This window comes from Ceratotherium simum, chromosome 20, assembly GCF_057802395.1.
Source record: "Ceratotherium simum simum isolate JZ-2026a chromosome 20, ASM5780239v1, whole genome shotgun sequence".
NCBI classification, from domain to species: Eukaryota; Metazoa; Chordata; class Mammalia; order Perissodactyla; family Rhinocerotidae; genus Ceratotherium; species Ceratotherium simum.
In genome coordinates, this window is record NC_141919.1 from 5,584,818 (window position 1) to 5,603,661 (window position 18,844).

Consider the following 18,844-nt stretch of genomic DNA (forward strand, 5'->3'; position numbering starts at 1 on the left):
CCAAATGACAGGAAAGGATCGCTTGGGCTAATTCTTTTCTTTCAATAAATTTCCAGTTGGTCAAATTACTCAATAACTCTTTCAACTGAATGTCTTTTCTTAAATTTCTGAGGATTTGATTATTATTGACAGATTTTGTTGTCTACCAGGAGAGCATTAAGATATACTTTGAGCTCAATCTGAAGCTGGGGGGGGAGGGCAGTAAAAACGGTTCCTGTAAAAACCTATATTCTCTGATACTATTTTGTGAGGTTTATATACCTACATTATAAGAGAATGAACAAAGCTCATTACTTACTTTAGAAAAAAGAGTTAATTGCTAAGTTCTTCAAAATTTGTTTTTGTTTTATTAGTGGTTTCTGATTCAGAAAGTTAAAATAATACTGTTGGTCTCTCTGAAAATGTCACCCTAAAATTTCTTCAAATATCTTTATTCTGTATATCTCTGAAAAAGACAGAAGTACTTTACACCAAGTTAAAAAAAGAATTTCAAAAAGATCAAAGAGCTAAGTTAAAAAAACCCACACATTTAGTAAAACTAGTGAAAGAAATATTAAAAAGTATGTTTTCAATTGTAGGGAGGGGAAGGCCTTTCTAAGCAAGACACAAACTTAGGTGGAAAAGACAGACAGACTTGCTTCTATAAAGAAGTAAATCTTTTTGTTTGACAAACGATACTATTAAAAAGGCAAAAGATTAGAAGAAAATATAAGCAACATATATAACCAATAAAGGATTAATATACATATAATTTATAAAGAAGTCTGTAAATCAACCAGTAAAAATAAACATTTATTCTTCACATGATAAAGATGCTTAAGTTTATTAATGAAAATATCATTTTAACTGAATTGACAAAAATATAAAAGATGGATAATATCCGATATGGATCAAAGTATAAACAAAAGGATACCCTCACGTACTGTTGGTGGGAGTACATCAGCATTCAAAATACACACACCTCTAAAAGTTTTCTGGTGGATTCTTTAGGGTTTTCTATATATAAAATCATGTCATCTGCAAATAGTGACAGTTTCACTTCTTCCTTTCCAATTTGGATCCCTTTTATTTCTTTCTCTTGCCTGATTGCTCTGGCTAGGACTTCCAGTACTATGTTAAATAGGAGTGGTGACAGTGGGCATCCTTGTCTGGTTCCTGTTCTTAGAGGGATAGCTTTCAGTTTTTCACCATTGAGGATGATATTAGCTGTGGGTTTCTCATATATGGTCTTTATTATGTTGAGGTACTTTCCTTCTATACCCATTTTATTCAGAGTTTTAATCATAAATGGATGCTGGATGACATGATTTTATATATAGAAAACCCTAAAGAATCCACCAGAAAACTTTTAGAAGTAATAAACGAATATGGGAAAGTTGCAGGATACAAAATCAACATACAAAAATCAGTTGCATTTCTGTACACTAACAACGAAGTAGCAGAAAGAGAAATTAAGAATACCATCCCATTTACAATTGCAACAAAAAGAATAAAATACCTAGGAATAAACTTAACCAAAGAGGTGAAAGATCTGTACACCGAAAACTATAAAACATTTCTGAAAGAAATTGAAGAAGACACAAAGAAATGGAAAGATATTCCGTGCTCTTGGATTGGAAGAATTAACATAGTTAAGATGTCCATACTTCCTAAAGCCATCTATAGATTCAATGCAATCCCTATCAAAGTTCCAACAACATTTTTCACAGAAATAGAACAAAGAATCCTAAAATTTATATGGAACAACAAAAGACCCCGAATAGCTAAAGGAATCCTGAGCAAAAAGAACAAAGCTGGAGGTATCACACTCCCTGATTTCAAAATATACTACAAAGCTATAGTAACCAAAACAGCATGGTACTGGCACAAAAACAGACACACAGATCAATGGAATAGAATCGAAAGCCCAGAAATAAACCCACACATCTATGGACAGCTAATCTTTGACAAAGGAGCCAAGAACATACAATGGGGAAAAGAAAGTCTCTTCAACAAATGGTGTTGGGAAAACTGGATAGCCATATGCAAAAATGAAAGTAGACCCTTACCTTACACCATACACAAAAATTAACTCCAAATGGATTAAAGACTTGAATGTAAGACCTGAAACTGTGAAAGTTCTAGAAGAAAACATAGGCAGTACGCTCTTCGACATCAGTCTTAGCAACATCTTTTCAAACACCACATCTGACCGGGCAAGAGAAACAATAGAAAAAATAAACAAATGGGACTACATCAAACTAAAAAGCTTCTGCACAGCAAAGGAAACCATCAACAAAACGAAAAGACAACCTAACAATTGGGAGAAGATATTTGCAAACCATACATCTGATAAGGGCTTAATCTCCAAAATATATAAAGAACTCATGCATCTCAACAACAAAACTACCAACCCAATTAAAAATGGGCAAAAGACCTGAACAGACATTTCTCCAAAGAAGATATACAGATGGCCAACAGACACATGAAAAGATGTTCAAAATCACTAACTATCAGGGAAATGCAAATCAAAACTACAATGAGATATCACCTCACGCCTGTCAGAATGGCTATAATTAACAAGACAGGAAACAACATGTGTTGGAGAGGTTGTGGAGAGAAGGGAACTCTCATACACTGCTGGTGGGAGTGCAAACTGGTGCAGCCACTATGGAAAACAGTATGCAGAGTCCTCAAAAAATCAACGATAGTACTACCATATGATCCAGCTATTCCACTGTTGGGTATTTATCCAAAGAACTTGAAAACACCAATTTGCAAAGGTACATGCACCCCTGTGTTCATTGCAGCCTTATTCACGATAGCCAAGACTTGGAAGCAACCTAAGTGCCCATCAAGGGACGAATGGATAAAAAAGCTGTGGTATATATACACAATGGAATACTACTCAGCCATAAGAAACGATGAAATCCAGCCATTTGTGACAACATGGATGGACATTGAGGGCATGATGCAAAGTGAAATAAGTCAGAGGGAGAAGGTCAAATACCGTATGATTTCCTTCATTAAGTAGTAGATAATAACAACAATAAACAAACACATGGGGACAGGGATTGGATTGGTGGTTGCCAGGGGGGAAGGGGGGAGGGAGGAGGGTGAAAGGGATAATTGGGTACATGTGTGTGGTGATGGGTTGTAATTGGTGTTTTGGTGGTGAACATGATGTAATCTGTGCAGGAATGGAGGTACAATGATGTACACCTGAAGTTTATCCAATGTTATAAACCAATGTTGCTGCAATAAACAAAAAATTAAAAAAAAAAAAAATAAATAAATAAATAAATAAAATCCCTTTGATCTTTAACCCAAAAAAAAATATATAAAAAAATAAATAAATAAAACAGAAAAAAAAAAAAAAACTAAAAAAACAAAATACACACACCTTTGCTCTCAGCAATCCATTTCCAAGTGTCTTTCTCTATATGTAAGGTATTATTTGACACATTTTTCTGAAAACTTGGTAAAAATGTAAATGTCCATGAAAAGAAGAAAATAAATCACAATTCATCAATAATAACAATAGTAAGTATTTGTATATTAATTACTAAATGCCAGGAACTTTTCCAAGTGCTTCATAAATTCTGTCTTATAACAACTTTATGAGGTGGGTACAATTATGGCCGCACAGCAGATGGAAATACGGAGGCAAGAAAAGATGAGAAACTTGCTCAAAGTCACACAGCTTGTAACGGGCAGAGTCAGGTGTCAGACCCAAGTAGCCCGATACCAGACTACTCGGAAATACCAACAACTTGAACGCAGTAGATTCCTAGGTACTGATATGGAAAGATCCACAAGGCAAATTGTTCCCCTTAAAAAGATGCAGATGAAATTGGTATTATCATGTCTTTATGGAAACAAAAATGAATATATTGGATTACATAATAAGTGAAGCCCTATATTTTATTATTTACATAACATACACATTCTAGACGGTTAAAGAAGGCAATCCCCAAAAGTGGAAACGGTAGTGGGAGAGGAGGGTGAAACGGAACTTCCACTTTTAACTCTATATATTTCTAAACCGCTTGAAACTGTAAAAAGCAAAAATGAATGGATGTGTTACATTTTTTTATACTTTTTAACGTTATTTGCTTTAAAAAACAGTGGCTGAGTTGGGGGGCATATGGAAAACAATTTGTCCCTACAGATGTTTCTACAGCTGTGTTTCTGGCTTTCAGTCACATTTTTTTCTCTTTTAAAAGTTGATCCAAATATCTGTTAAACTCAATCTCCTAAAGTTTCCAGAATTGTTTTCAGCTCATAGAAAAGGCTTTAACCTTCAACCTCCTTAGCTTTGGCCCCATTATGTTTATGACTATTTTTAAATAACCAAATTTTTGGTTGCTATTGAAAGACATTGAGGAGATCATTTATTAGAGGAAAAACTTAACTGTGGGCCTTGAATCCGAGTTAAGAAAACCCAGCTCTGCATTCTTAAGCAGCATAGTTCTTTGGTCAATTACTAATTGGAAATCCCTACAGCTCAAATAGCAGGAATGAATGCATATCAGAGGTTTGTGTGCAAGGGCAAGAGGCTGCAGAGGGAATCTGCAGGCTCTCAACACTGAATAAGAGAAAAGCCTTCCTATTCCAGTTTCTCCTGCGGGATCTCTGAGGGTCACTTAGATATTTCTCTAGAAGGAGAAATGATGCACAGTACTTAGGGAATAAATATCATATGTGGACTTCCACGAGGAAATGCAAGTAACACAAAGCCGATGGCCACAACTATTTGTCACCAGTGTGACAATGCCAAGCCCCCTCTGCCCTGCTGGCTCCCTTATATTTTTTCCAGCCCTGTACACCATCAATGCCATGAGGCAGGGCTCCCAGCGTGGAGAACTCTTGGAAGACTCGGCAGCCCTTGTGCCCCAAGCTGCCTCCATTTCCCCTTCGTGCACACTTCTACGTCTTCAACGAGAAAAGGGAGCCAGGAAGCAACGTGAGAGCTAAATACAAGACTTGGTCACAGCACAAGCGAGAGCATTCAGAGGCCTGGATGTCTGTTCCTTTGGCAATGAAGCTGCTCTGGAAAAGTCTTTGAGCCCTTTTTCAGTGCAAATTAAAATTAAAATAAATCAGAGGCAGCCTTAAAAGAAAAGGCATAAAACTATGCATTTACGTATAGGGGTATCAATACAGGCATAGATTAAATAGCTTCATTATACATTTTATGCATCCATATTAAACACACATATGAATAATCTTTACATAGATAGCCAAACACTAACAGAGGGGCTTTATTCGGGGCTTCTAGAATTATGGTAACTAGGTTTTCGACAAAAAAGCAAGTGGATGGTATAAAGGCACAGAAATGAACAGGGGAAAAAGGACTGCAGTAAATTCTACCTCCTGACATCTTTATTGAAACAGGGCTGGTAGTCTATTGGACACTAGCAACAAGAAGCTTAAAATATATCAGCTATAATGAAAGATAAATTCTAGGTTAACGCCAAGATAAGAGCCACCATCTGGCACTTCTGCCGGCTTCAGAGCTGGACAAAGACATATTTTGAGGCTGTATATTCAAAGGCAGAGAGGCAGAAATTGAAGATGCTCATGTGCAAAATGGAAAGCCAAAGTGAACCCTCCCAACTTAAACAATAATAATTGTTTAAAACTGTGTGAAAACCTACACATCCTAAGTCAAAACCTGGACAAAATGACCTCCTGTCTATGGCCTTTATTTATCTGGATTAATTGATAAAAGGTGGAGTGGGCTTTGATCCCTGCAGAAACTCAGAAAAGGTCCAAGATGTCTCTTCAACCATGCATGTACAGGCTGTCCTCCACATAGTAACTGTTTTCCGATTACCAAACTAAAGTGGATGAAGTTGAGAATTCTCTGTGACCATTCATTCATCCAATTCAGATTTACTGAGTGCCAACTTCGGGCTTGGCACTGGGTAAGTAATGATGAACAAGACCAATGTGGACACTGTCACTATGGAGCTCACTGTCTCGGCTACATGTTCTAGATCGCACCATCAGCATTTGGTTATGGTGAATTGACAGAACAGAGGAAAAACCCTATGAAGCTTACAGTCACATAGACTACAAAGATCAGTCACATAGATCTACAAAGAACACATCACAGCTCATGAGGTGTATTCTAAAATCCAGGTTTAACTCACTAGTTTGAAATTTAGAGATCACCTTCCGATGGAAGCGATGCCGTCAATAATGTTTGGGTTCTCAGGTCAATCCATAAAGCTTGAGCTGCCCTGCATCCAGCTGCAATGTGATTTTAAGAGGTTTCTGGTTTGTGTTACCCTGGGCCCTTCAAATCAACAGTATTATATTGTAGTTTATAATCCAAAGGCTGCTACCACGAATCAAAACAATTGATGCTTGAGACTGAAGTGTGCATGCTGGGGAGGGGCAAAAAGCTGTAAATGCCTGTGGGTGGGCTGGCAGCCATCCTTCAGTCTCAATCTGTCTCCAGAACAAGGGAATATGAATAGGGGTAGAATCTTCCCGAAGATGCTTATGAGGGCAAGAATTACACTCAGAGTAGCTCATTTGCACATCAGCCACTGACCTCTCACAGTGTCTGCAGTTCTGGCCAAGGCTATGCACATTTCATACCTTTCCTACTCAGAAATCACAACTGACATATTTCCTAGTTATTTCTGGAAGTATAATAGTATTTTTACATATTCTTCCCTTTTGTAAGACATTTTTTCAGCAGTAATCCCAGCTCTAATAGTATTTAAAGTATGTTAACTTACACTAATTTTTAAATAGCACTTTTCATGCAGTCTCATTTGCCCTCATTGCATGAGCCTCATCTTATCTTCTAGGTCCCCCTAAATTATCAACTCAGCATCTGACTAGCAAAACAAGAACCCCAGCTCAGGCCCATTTTGTTCAAACCATGGCACAGATAGATGTGTAGCTGAAAATAGAAAAACAAGCTATTCTAAACAAGTATGTGAGCTTCCAAGATAAATTTTTAAAACAATTTATGTTTAGGAATAAGGGCGCGAAACATATACTATAGTAGTTACAGCCTGAGGAAGTTATTTACTGGCTCTGCGACAAGGTTAAGCATTTTTCTCATAATTCATTAAAGATACCCTTAGGTTATACTCTGAAAATGTAGGTGCCTTAGCTGTAATCACCCCAAATTATCCAAGTAAAATACTGTCAGTCTTAGTGCCAGAGTCTCTACATGAAATACAATCTTCTCTGCAACAAAATGTCTACCTTTTATTCTCCTCCATCATGGTGTTACAGAGAATACGCTAACTTTTACAGACCATTCTGTCACCTGTTTCCCTAACACAAAGCTGAGGTGGAGAAGGACTCCTAAATATTGCTCCAAGGGTTCCCAAATCTTTTGCTGAGCTCTGAAAAGGACCTGGACATATCCTCTCACTGAAGAGCCCATGAGATGAAAAGTCTCAAATTAAACCCTCAAGGCGGGAAAGAGACCATGCTAGAATCTGGCTCTCTCCGGTAAAATCTATGCCTGGGGACACCCACTGCAAGTGCCTCTAAGGAGAGAAAGCACCTGATCAGAATGAGGGAAGCAAAAGTCCATGGTGTTAGCTGACAGGCAGAGAGCAGCAGCCTGGCACGGACACGGGTGCCAGTGGGACATGGGGACCCAGGAAGGTCTCTGAAGCAGTGGGTGAGTTTGGTTTGCAATGCCTCTCCCACACCTTGTCACACTCAGAAAGAGACCTGGTAGCCCATGTTTACCCCATAGAACAGTGATTCTCCAAGAATGTTTGGGCAACACAGCATGAGCATCCCTTGGGAACTGTTAGAAATGCCAATTTTCAGGCCCACCACAGACCTATTAAATCAGAAACTCAGGGTCGCCCAGAAATCTGTGTTTTCACAAGCCCTACAGGAGTTTCAGATGCAAAGTAAAGTTTGAGAACCACCACCGTAGGATTAACTAAAAGCACTGTAGTATAGTCCCTCTCCCAAGCCCTATTTATAATTGGAGAATGAGAGATCTCCCTCCTCCAAAAGAAAGGTCAAGGGGGAGTCAGGAGGAGATTTTGGGGTTTTTAAGCCCCAATTTATCACTATCCTCCCTGTTCATTTTGGGTTTAGAAATCTCGGTCACAAGCACCAACAAAGGGAGAGGAGAAAACGTCAGAAATAGATCCTATCCACCCCAGAGCCCAGTTGTATGCTGAGCAACTTACTGTACTTAAACATTCCCTTCCAAACGCAAAAACATGGCTAGTAATTGCAGGGAAACATACAGACCAAGAAAACCCACCAGACCTTCTCTCCAACACAATTAAGACACCACTAAACCTTCTTCACAGCTTCCTCAAGCTAGTAGCTACTTTTAGGAGACCATACAAAATTCAACAATAACATATTAGTGAATATATAAGTTTAAACTCAGAGCAAATGCTTTCAAATCACTAAACCTCTTAGCTATTTATGTAATAAGAACATTGACATAAGTTTTCCCCCCCAAAATGAATTTTCAATCCTCTAAAAGAGACCAATGATCTCTTCTTGGGCAACCCAGTCCTTAATTTTCAATTGAGCACTGGGAACTTTTGCATTAAAAAACCCCACTCATTCACAAAGCTTCGATGTACCTCCAATGGCTGTTCCTATTTTGCCTCCCAACGCTGAATTTCAACAGATGAGAATCTGAAGAAGCAGTAGCAACACCAAAAGTGTATCACAGAAGATCTGGAGGTCAAATATACAATAGAAAGGACCTTTCTGTGCAAAATACATGTGTCCATAACTAGCCTACTGCCACCGAGCCTCGCCTGCACTTCTGAAGCAAAAGGAAAACTCGGGTACTATTTGCCCATATCATTATTGGTCACTTGATTCTCAAGAAACCAGTTTTGTGTCTTCCGGGACAATGGTCCTCATTGCAAAGTGGGCAGTGCTGAGTAATCAATATTATTTTGCTCTGTCTTGATTTGTAGTATCATATCCTTGTTGCTATTTTTTCAGCCTTAAAACCCAGTCATCGTAAATCTAGCTGCTTCTTTCTTTAGTGGTAATTAGCATTAGTCATAAGCCAAAAATTATTCCACAGAAGAAGCAAAATAAATACAACCCTTCTTACCTTTCATGCCAAACTTGGAGTGTCTTGCCAACTTCAACAGAAACAGCATTACCAGCAGACAAAATCCCACTACAGATGCAATTACCACCACAGCATAGACCTAGAGAAGGGAAGAGAGGGCAGTTATGACCTTGCTGGTCAGTTCCCTGTACCCAGATGATGATGATGATGATGGCAGTTAATATTTATTGAATGCTTACTACTTGCTCTTCTAAGAGCTTTATATATATCAATTCACTTAATCCTCAACAAGCCTACAATGAAGTATGTACACAGGTCCTATTATTACTCCTACTTTACAAATGAGAAAACGTAAGTTGAAGCTTATAAAAATGGGTATCCAATTAATAGTATATAGAGATATAGATATTACATATATATAACTATATCTCTATTTATCTCTCCTCTATCTATCTGTCTGTCTGTCTACCTACCTACCTACCTACTTACCTACCTACCTACCTATCTGGAGAGAGAAGAGAGAGAGAAAGTATATGAAACAGGAATGACAAAACACTAATAATTTTTGAAGCTGGGGAAAGATACAATGGGGTTCATTTAGCTATTCCCTCTACCGTTGTGCATGTTTGAAAACTGACCACAACAAGAAGCTTTTCTTTAAGTTGGCTATTGTTGCTCTTAGACGTCAAGGTCCCCTGGAGCAGTGAGCAGCCTGGAAGGAGGGCACTTGTGGGTGAGTCTAGCTTGTGAAAGCTCATTGGGCTGTAGATGTATGGTATGCGCACTTTTATATATGTATATATGATAGAGGTCAATAGAAAGTTTTTTAAAATTTAAAAATGTAAAATTACAAGATGTGAATTATCCACGTAGAGAGAGTAGATGCAGACCTGTGTGAATCCTGTCACACCCTGAGCTGGAGATGACAGAGGCACAAGTGCATAATGCTAACTAAGTATGCATTAACACTGTAGAAATAAAGACAGAAGAGGGCTATGCACGTCCCTCCATTCCTACTGCTCACCCCAAGTGGGTCCTGCTTCCAAGAAAAGTTGGATTCTCTAAACCACAAGGCAAACTTGCTGTAAAGGGTCAGATAGTAAATATTTTAGGCTTTGGGGGCCATACAGCCTCTATTGCTCAGCTCTGCTGGTAGAACACGAAAGCAGCCAGACAGTATGTAAGCAAATGTACACAGCTGTGTTCCAATAAAACTTCATTTGCAAAAACAGATGGACAGCCGGATTCCGACAGTTTGCCAACTCCTGCTCTAAACTGTCTTAGATGTCCACACTGACTTAGATGCTTAAACATCTTTGTTTCATTTAATCTGCATAACAATCCTTAAGACAGATATTATTATCCCCGTCTGTGGTAATTGTTATTGCTGTTTACCAAACATTTCTGTTTTTCTCTGTGTTTCTCTTCATAGGAGTCACTTCTGGCTTCCTTGTGATGAGATGAGTTCATGTGACTAGTTCTGGCCAATGAGTTGAGACTTGTGTGACTGCCAGGTGGAGGACCACATTACTACTGAACCCTTGCTACTCTTAGACTTAGGCAGTGGCTCTCAACCAGGGATAATTTTGCACCCAGGGGACATTTGGCAATTTGTGGTTGTCACAACTAGGGGAAGAGTGCTGCTAGCATTGAGTGGGTCAAGGCCAGGGATGCCGCTAAACATCCTACAGTGCCCAGGACAGCACCGCACAACGAGCAATTATTCATCCCCCAATATCATAGGGCCAAGGTAGAGAAACTCTGCTCCAGGGCTCTCTTTCTCTCTGCCATAATAAGTGCTAACTTTGCAAAAGGTGGCTACCTTGTCAGCCTAGTCTTGGAATGAGGATAAGGCTGGCAGAGCTCCCAGACAATACATGTAATCAAGCAAGAAATAAACCTTTGTTGTGTTAAGCCACTAAAATTCAGGGATTTTTGTTACTGCATCATAGCTTATCCTGATCGATACACTCATCCCACAGTGAGAGGCAGTAGAGAGCAGAGATTAAGAACATGGGTTCTTCCTGAGTTTGAAATTTAGATTTACCACTTATTAGCTGCATAACTTCAGAATTACTTAACCTCTTAGCATCTCATAATCCTCATGGGTAAAATAGGGAATGTAATAATTCTACCTTGTAGGTTGTTGTAAATCCTCAATGAGTTAATGCAGATAATGGGCTTGGAACAGTGTCTACTACAATAGATAATAAATTAAAGTTGGCTATGGTGATGATTATGATGATGAAAAACTGAGATTTAGAAAAAAATAAGTAAGCAATCCAAGGTCACACCTCTCAAGCTTGAGATTTGAACCAAAGTCTGCCCAAGTATAAAACCTGTGATTTAGCCATTACCCTGCCTCTCCGAAGCATGTGGCTGAGAACAAAGGCAGGATAATAAAAACACATGGCTGATCCTCCTGAGGCACCTCCTGGTCAGATGAGGACAGCATTAAATAAGTCACAAAGCACAGGAAAGAGCACACGCCAAGCACGGGGCCAGGGTGGAGAAAGGTGTGACAACTCTCTGCTCTGGGACTTGAGCTGTGACTGCTCTCCCAGAGAATGCTTCTGCAAATGTTTGAGGACAGACTGTACTCTGACTCCACAGCCTATATGCAAACAGAACGGCAGTGATTCCTAAAAGGCTAATTACGGATCAACTTGTTCTAACCAAAACTATTTCTCTCTAACTTACCTAATGATTTGGGGTGTTTTTTTTAATCTTTATTTCTAACTAACATTTTCATGGAGAAGAAATCATAGTATTTTAGCTCTAAGTTTCTCTTCCTTACTATTAAATTCCAAACGTCTGCAGATAGAAGGGGAATACCTAAATAAACAAGTTCAAACTCTATTGTATAGATAAGGAAACCGGGATGGAGAGAGGATAGAGGACTTGCCCTGAGGTCCACGACCTCTCTGTGGCGCCAAGGGACAGTCTCTCACCCACTTCGGAAAGTACGTGACTGGCATTCAGGAGACCTGGGGCCTTAAGTTCGCAGGACACCTTGCCATTACCAGCTCTAGGAGCTAACAGATGCTTCCCTTCTCCAAGCCTCCGTTTCCTCATTTGTACATGGGGATAGTAATACCTGCTCTGTCTTCTCTAGATCCTTCTAGGATGTTTAAGTCAACCTGGAAAATGGGCAGGGGTTCCACTGCTGAAGAGCATCTAATGATCTGCTGACAAATATTTAAACCTATTGAAGCAGTGCTAAATGTAAAGAATCTTTCAAAAAACAAGACTCCTGGGACAATGAGAAGAATCACTTCCTCAAAAGTGGATTGTTTGATAAATACAGAGTTTCATGTATCACGTGTGTTGGGGTGGGTGTGGTCTTTACTGGGAGACAAGCAGGGGTGAGTTCACATTTGTTTGTTTGGTCGGTTGGTTAGCTATTTGGTTGGTTTTTATCTGAGGATATCTCTTAGCACAGAACAAGGAGCTGCCCTCCTCCCAAAGCCGAGCCAGGCCAGTGAGGAGACTTGTTGGACCACCAAGGTGAGTGCTTGAGGCTGTCTTCCAAGTGTTCTGACAACACCTTTAACTTTCCTACCTGCTCCCTGGCTCTGAAACTCTTCTAATCTAATGATCCTTCCTGTGATCGGAGACTGTTGATGTATCAAATATCTGATCCACTCACAATTTTAAAATTTCCTTTAAATTCTACCAAACATTGCCTTGTACCTTTCATGCAGATTTCTCAGGTGGCCTCAGGTAGAGTCATAATGTACACACTTTCAACAAAGATTATTTTCACTGACGTTGTCTTCCAGCGACCCCACCATTGACAGGTCAGACATCATTGAGATGTGCCAGTTGGGGGCTTAGATTTATCATTTGGACTCAAAAGAGAAAACTGAAGTTGGCATATACTTTTTAGTAACTGGGATGTATACACATCTGTGGGCTTAACACACACTCCTCGGATTCCTTATGTATATGAACAACTTTCTCAAACCAAGAAACATTAAGTGGTTTGGTATGAGAACAAAAATTGAAATGAAGTAGGAAGTAGAAAACATTTTGCAGGTGAGTTCTCATGGCATTTGTCCTTGCTACTTCAGTGTAATGCACACAGTCATCTGTGGAAGAGTGTGTGTGTGTGTCTCCAGAGGCTGGATGTGCACATTTCGACTTCCAGTTGAGGGGCATCTGTTTATGAGGCTCCTGTTCCCACTGCCCTGGCCCTGGTTTAAATACATATCACACGTCTTTATTACTGCACCAGACCCCTGACTCATCACCCCACTTCCAATGTCTCTGTTGCAACCTATTCTACAGTGTTCATCATTAGTCCAACCAGCCTACTATTTGTATTGGGTGCCTCCTGGGTGTCAAGCACTATTCTAGGGACTAGAGAGACAGCTGGGAAAAACACTGACCAGGTTGCCTATACTAAGAATCTTAATAAAGAATCTAGGAAAGGGAAAAAGGCATGAAACAAGTACACAAATAAATAAGCAAGGTAATTATAGACAATAATAACTACTCAGAAGAAAATGAAACAGGGTGATGGCTACCTGCTGGCCACCCTAGCTAAAGCCATGTGATGACCATCGGGAAGTGTATGCCTTCCTGACGGAGCGGCAACCTAAAGGCTGTGAGACAAGAGTAAGCCCAGAGCATGTAAGAGAGCATTTAAAAAAGACAAGTGATAAGCAGTGGGGAGATGTGAGAGATGAAGTCAGAGAGACAGAGAAGGGCAAGACATGTGAGGCCTTGTGAGCCACCACGAGGAGTTGGGCTTTTGTAATAAAAGTTTTATTACAATTGCATTAGGAAGCCTCTGAGAATGATAATAAAAGAGTGATCTGATTTGTACTCTAAAAAGGTCACTCAGACTGCTGTGTGGAGAAAGGCTGGAAGATCACAAGAGTTGGAGGGCTGGGTAGGAGGCTATCATGGTCATCCAGGAACAAGCAATTGTAGCAAACTTTCTCTGTAAAGGGCCAGATAGTAAATATTTCCAGCTTTGCAGGCCATACAGTCTTTGCTGCAAGTACTCCACCTGTCATTGTAGCACAAAAGTAGCCACAGACAATATGCAAATGGGCATGACTGGGTTCCGATAAAACTTTATTTATGGACTCTGACATTTGAATTTCATAAAATTTTCATGTGTCACGAAATATCATTTTTCTTTCGATTTTTTTCAAACCACTTAAAAATGTAAAAGCTATTCTTGGCTTGCAGACCACACAAAAACAAGGTGGAGAGCCAGACTTGGCCCTCGGGCCAGAGTTTGCCAACCCCTGGGTTCGCCCGTGCTGTGGCAGTGGAGGCAGGGAGACATGGATGGGTTTGGAGTTCATAAGGAGGCAGAGCTCACAGCACATGGGACTGAGTGCGTGTGACAAAGGAAGAAAAGAAGAGAATGAAGGAAGCCTGCTGGGTTTTAATCTGAGCAGCTGACAGACCAACGCTGCCGCAGAGTCCTGGGGCCACATGACCCTGCTGCACGCGCACGCCCCCTTCAGTGGCTCCTTGCTGCGCAGTAGATCTAACCACCTGGCACTGTGTTTCAAGACCTCATGACCTGGCACAACCGTCTTCTCCAACTTTGCCTCTGACTGTCGCCCTTCACATGCCTTACCTTCCAATCAATACTGTTTTCCAGTCTGCAAGCTCTTGTTCACACACCCAAAATGTCCTTCCCTTCTGCTCCTCTGTGTCCAAATCCCAGCTGTCCTACACAGGCCACGAAAAATGCCGCCTGTCGCACAAAGACGCCTCTGGCTCTCACCTGCCCCTCTATTTCTATCTCCCCCCTCACATTGCTCAGCCTCCCTCTGTATTTTAGGCGCTAGGATTCAGTCACATCTCAGGTCTCTGAATGAAGTATGGGCTCCTAAAGGATGGACCTGGTATTTCATTTATATTTTTATACTCTTTCACTGCCATTCCCTTCCAGAATCTACTAGATTCCTTAAATTTGGTGGGCATTGAAACTTTTATTAAAATATTTGAGGAGGGGCCGGCCCCGTGGCATAGTGGTGAAGTGCATGCTGGTCGCCCGGGTTCGGATCCTGGGCATGCACCGAGACACTGCTTGTCAGGCCATGCTGAGGCAGCGTCCCACATAAAGTGGAGGAAGATGGGCACAGATGTTAGCTCAGGGCCAGTCTTCCTCAGCAAAAAGAGGAGGACTGGCATGGATGTTAGCTCAGGGCTGATCTTCCTCAAAAAAAATTTAAGGAGACAAGTAGGAACGTGTGGAAGACAGGAATAATTATACATGTCCCTTCTGGTTTCTTGCTCTTCTAGTGATAACCTTTTAAAGGACACATATTTAAAGTAGGAACCAGTAGCAATTAAAGTGGTGCACAAGAGGAAAAGCAATTAAGTCAGAGGCTATAGAGGACATTTATCACTTCCCTTAAACCTTTCTATCAATTCCTCCAAACTTCAGCACCCTATTTACACCTGCACAACAAGAATGTCTTGTTGAAAGACATGCATTGAAGCAGCTCCATTCCTCCAACATGTAAGCATCCAAAGTGCTCAGAACCATCCTAGGAGGCAACTATATCCCACTCACCGAGAGATGTTCCCGACCGGTTTTGTCAGCAATGTCTGTGGAAGGGATTTCGTTACTTCTGTTCGTGGTGTCCCCGATGTCATTCGCTGCAGTCCCATAATCTTAAATTGGAGAAACGGGAAAGAGAAGGAACCATGAAGTTGTCATTATTGCCAACAAACACGAGCCCACAGTCTGACCCAGAACGAACCAAGACAAATCACAAAGATTCCAAACCACTGACAGCCTGGCTGGGGAGAAGAGTGACCTGGCTGTTGAGTTAAATCCGCTGTGGCGTAGGGACCACGCGACGCCAAATTTGTATTCAACCCAGATCTTTACATCACTGTTTTGTTGGTCAAATTCTAAACCAGGTTTAGAGTTTTTCTTTGTACATAAGAATATACCTCTTTTTTGATGACGTATCTAATATAAATACTAAAGAAAATTGATCATCTAAGAGTCACAGATTTATTAGACCTGGAACAGTCTTTAGAGATTGAGTCCAACTGCCAGTTTTACAGCTGAAGAATGTCAGCTGAGGAAAGTTAAATGACCAGTCTAAGGTCACCTGGCAAGAAGGTGACAGAGCCTAGACATGAACCAGACTTGAAATCAGCAACACTGATTCCTAGGGCAGACGCATCTTATCTGAGTAAGAGTCAGCTGCTCAAGATGGAATGTGGAACTTGGGTCCACATATGAACTTTAATGAAGAGTTCTGAATTGCCAGTGTTTCAGATTCAGAATTAATAGATAGAGACCTGCACCAACACAATATTTAGAATTGTAAGGATATGTTCTCAAATCACCATGTCTCAAATGTAGTTGCCATCTTCTAAATCAATTTTAGTCTACATGGATCAGGATAGAAATAAATGACTGATTTTTTTTTTGTGGGCAAAGTTTTTATTAATAATATTACATATAAAAGGTCAGAGAAAATTCTTGGTAAACTTATTGCAGACAATGCTGTTTATAAATGTTTTATATTTTTATTCTAAACAGATATGGTGCCTTCAATTTCCATCCTAAACAAATAACCTCATTAAGTCAGCCCCAGATAAACTTCCCTTGGTAGAATTATCATGTTGGCCTCAGGGCAACCAATTTAAATTATATTTTTATTAGCAGAGTGTTCCTTTGAATGTGAATGAAAAGTAACAAAATCATCTATTTTATATCTGTTTGCTGTTTTATTAGCTCCAAAACCACATTCTCACCATTTCCATTTTGAATGTATTAAAATTTAATTTTAATCAAACACTAAGAGCATTTATTTGCTTATTTTTCCCTCTTCATATTACATCCAGCCACTCATGCAAAATTAAATCATTAAACTATAGTTTAATATCATGACATTTTGACCCAAAGATCCAAAGTGGGATCTGAAGTCAACAAGAAGACATTTTTAAAATCTTGAAGTTACCGGAAAAGAGTCTAAAACATAATTTTAAAATGTAAAATCACAATTCAAACATATTTCTCTGTGACACAATTTGACATACTCCTCCTTTAAACCATATCAAGACAAATAAAAACAAAAAGACACAAATCACACGCACAAAATCATCCAAACCACAGCTTGAAGGATATATAGCTTCACATGCATAAAGAAGGTAAAAACAATATAATTCCCCAGTTAAAAATAGCTCAAGTTAAATACACACACATATAATAAACATACAAACAGAATCATTTTATAGAAAAGATAATGTGTATATATAACATAAAATTAAAGAATAGAATGTTTTATAGAATAAGTTATAAAAATAACATTTTAATCCATCTAACTTTTAATCAAACTTAAATTTCAAGGCAAGTCTTGAAATTTAGCCTGCCACTTTCCCAAACAGAGGCCTCCTGGTCATGAAAGTGGTTTGAAAATCTGTTAAAGATGGATCCCTGGCATTTGATTAAAAATAGAAAAGTACAGATAAGGTATTCGGTTAAAAGCTAACATAGTGGACCTTTTGGCTTCTCTTCTTCCACATTCCTAAGAGAATCCTATTGTATTCAAGGGGTTCAAGAACATATTCCGGGGAAGCTGATCTAAACTGCAGGGGTGGGTCTAGTTAGTTAAAGGTTAATCCATTGCTCCAATCAGTAATGGAGGCAAGAACAGACCACGACCCAACTGGGTCTTAAATCTGATTCAAGGAGAGCTTGGTGGAGGTCACTGGGGAAGTTTCCTTTCTTCTGGAACACTTGCAGAAGCTCTTCCCTTCCTCCCATCAATGTGGATGACAGTAGCCCCTCTGCTGCCTCATCTGATAAGTATAAGGGGCACCAGCTTTCAGTGAAGCTGGCACAATGGACAGAGAGTGTAGGGATGAGAAAACTTGGGTCCCTGATGACACGGTTGAGCTGCTGGTTTAACCAACTCTAAAACATGCCCTACCTTGCAGGTTCCTGTCTGTGAGCCAAACGTCCTTATTATACGAGAAACACAATTTTGAATTGAGTTTACTGTCATAGCCAGAAACTGATACACCTCCCTTTTCTTGGTAGTCATGGCTTTTAAACAGGTAATTAGTTCCCATTTATGGAAACAAAATGTCTGTTACAGCGGAATGGATTTACTACTTCCAAGAACAGAGCATGAGAGAGAAAATGCTATTTACAGGCACTGTAAATATCAAGGGAAAACGGCCATCAATATTGAATGATTTTTGAAATATTATTTTGGCCTATGTAATGCTTGTAGTGTATATTTAACTGAGCTTAAAGGTCTTCTTTTAGTTGATTTATTTCATTTTAGAAAAACATTTAAAAAATACAAAATAAAGACAATATGATAGCTACCTTCATAAATTACATCAGGATAATTTGGGTTTGCACCTAAAAAGCAAAACAAAGCAAAGATTTGTAAGTATGCATTTGGTGTTAAAAAACTACTAACTTATACCCACTAAAATGAGCTAAATATATATGGAAGGTTTTATAACTGAGTAGATGGTTTTATAGGACAGGCAAATAACCTGAAATTCTTGGTTTGCTTCATGTTAACTCTGTTTCCCTCCCCAGTCCCACAACCTCCACCCCTCCAAAAAAGAAAACAGATGAATAAACAGAAATCACAAATCACTTTAGCTGGAAAAACTTCAGCAATCAATGAATTATGACTATTTCTTTTTCTTTTCTTTCTTTTTTTTTTTTTTTTTTGGTGAGGAAGATTAGCCCTGAGCTAACATCTGTTGCCAGTCCTCTTTTTGCTGAGGAAGACTGGCCCTGGGCTAACATCCGTGCCCATCTTCCCCTACTTTATATGTGATGCCGCCACAGCATAG

General features: G+C 39.6%; 1 protein-coding gene across 3 annotated transcripts in view; it reads right to left on the bottom strand.

Annotated features, from left to right (window-relative positions):
* NTRK2 (neurotrophic receptor tyrosine kinase 2) overlaps nucleotides 1-18,844 on the bottom strand; it is a 352,156-nt gene that overhangs the window by 266,948 nt on the left and 66,364 nt on the right. For 2 of the 3 annotated variants that reach the window (XM_004440798.3, XM_087444335.1), the window contains exons 9-11: nucleotides 18,360-18,395; nucleotides 15,576-15,676; nucleotides 9,068-9,167 (exon numbers count right to left, since the gene is read on the bottom strand). In XM_004440798.3, coding sequence (XP_004440855.1) covers nucleotides 9,068-9,167; nucleotides 15,576-15,676; nucleotides 18,360-18,395 — 237 coding nt within the window. The remainder of the gene's footprint in view (nucleotides 1-9,067; nucleotides 9,168-15,575; nucleotides 15,677-18,359; nucleotides 18,396-18,844) is intronic. The other variant, XM_087444336.1, reaches the window with a different exon arrangement.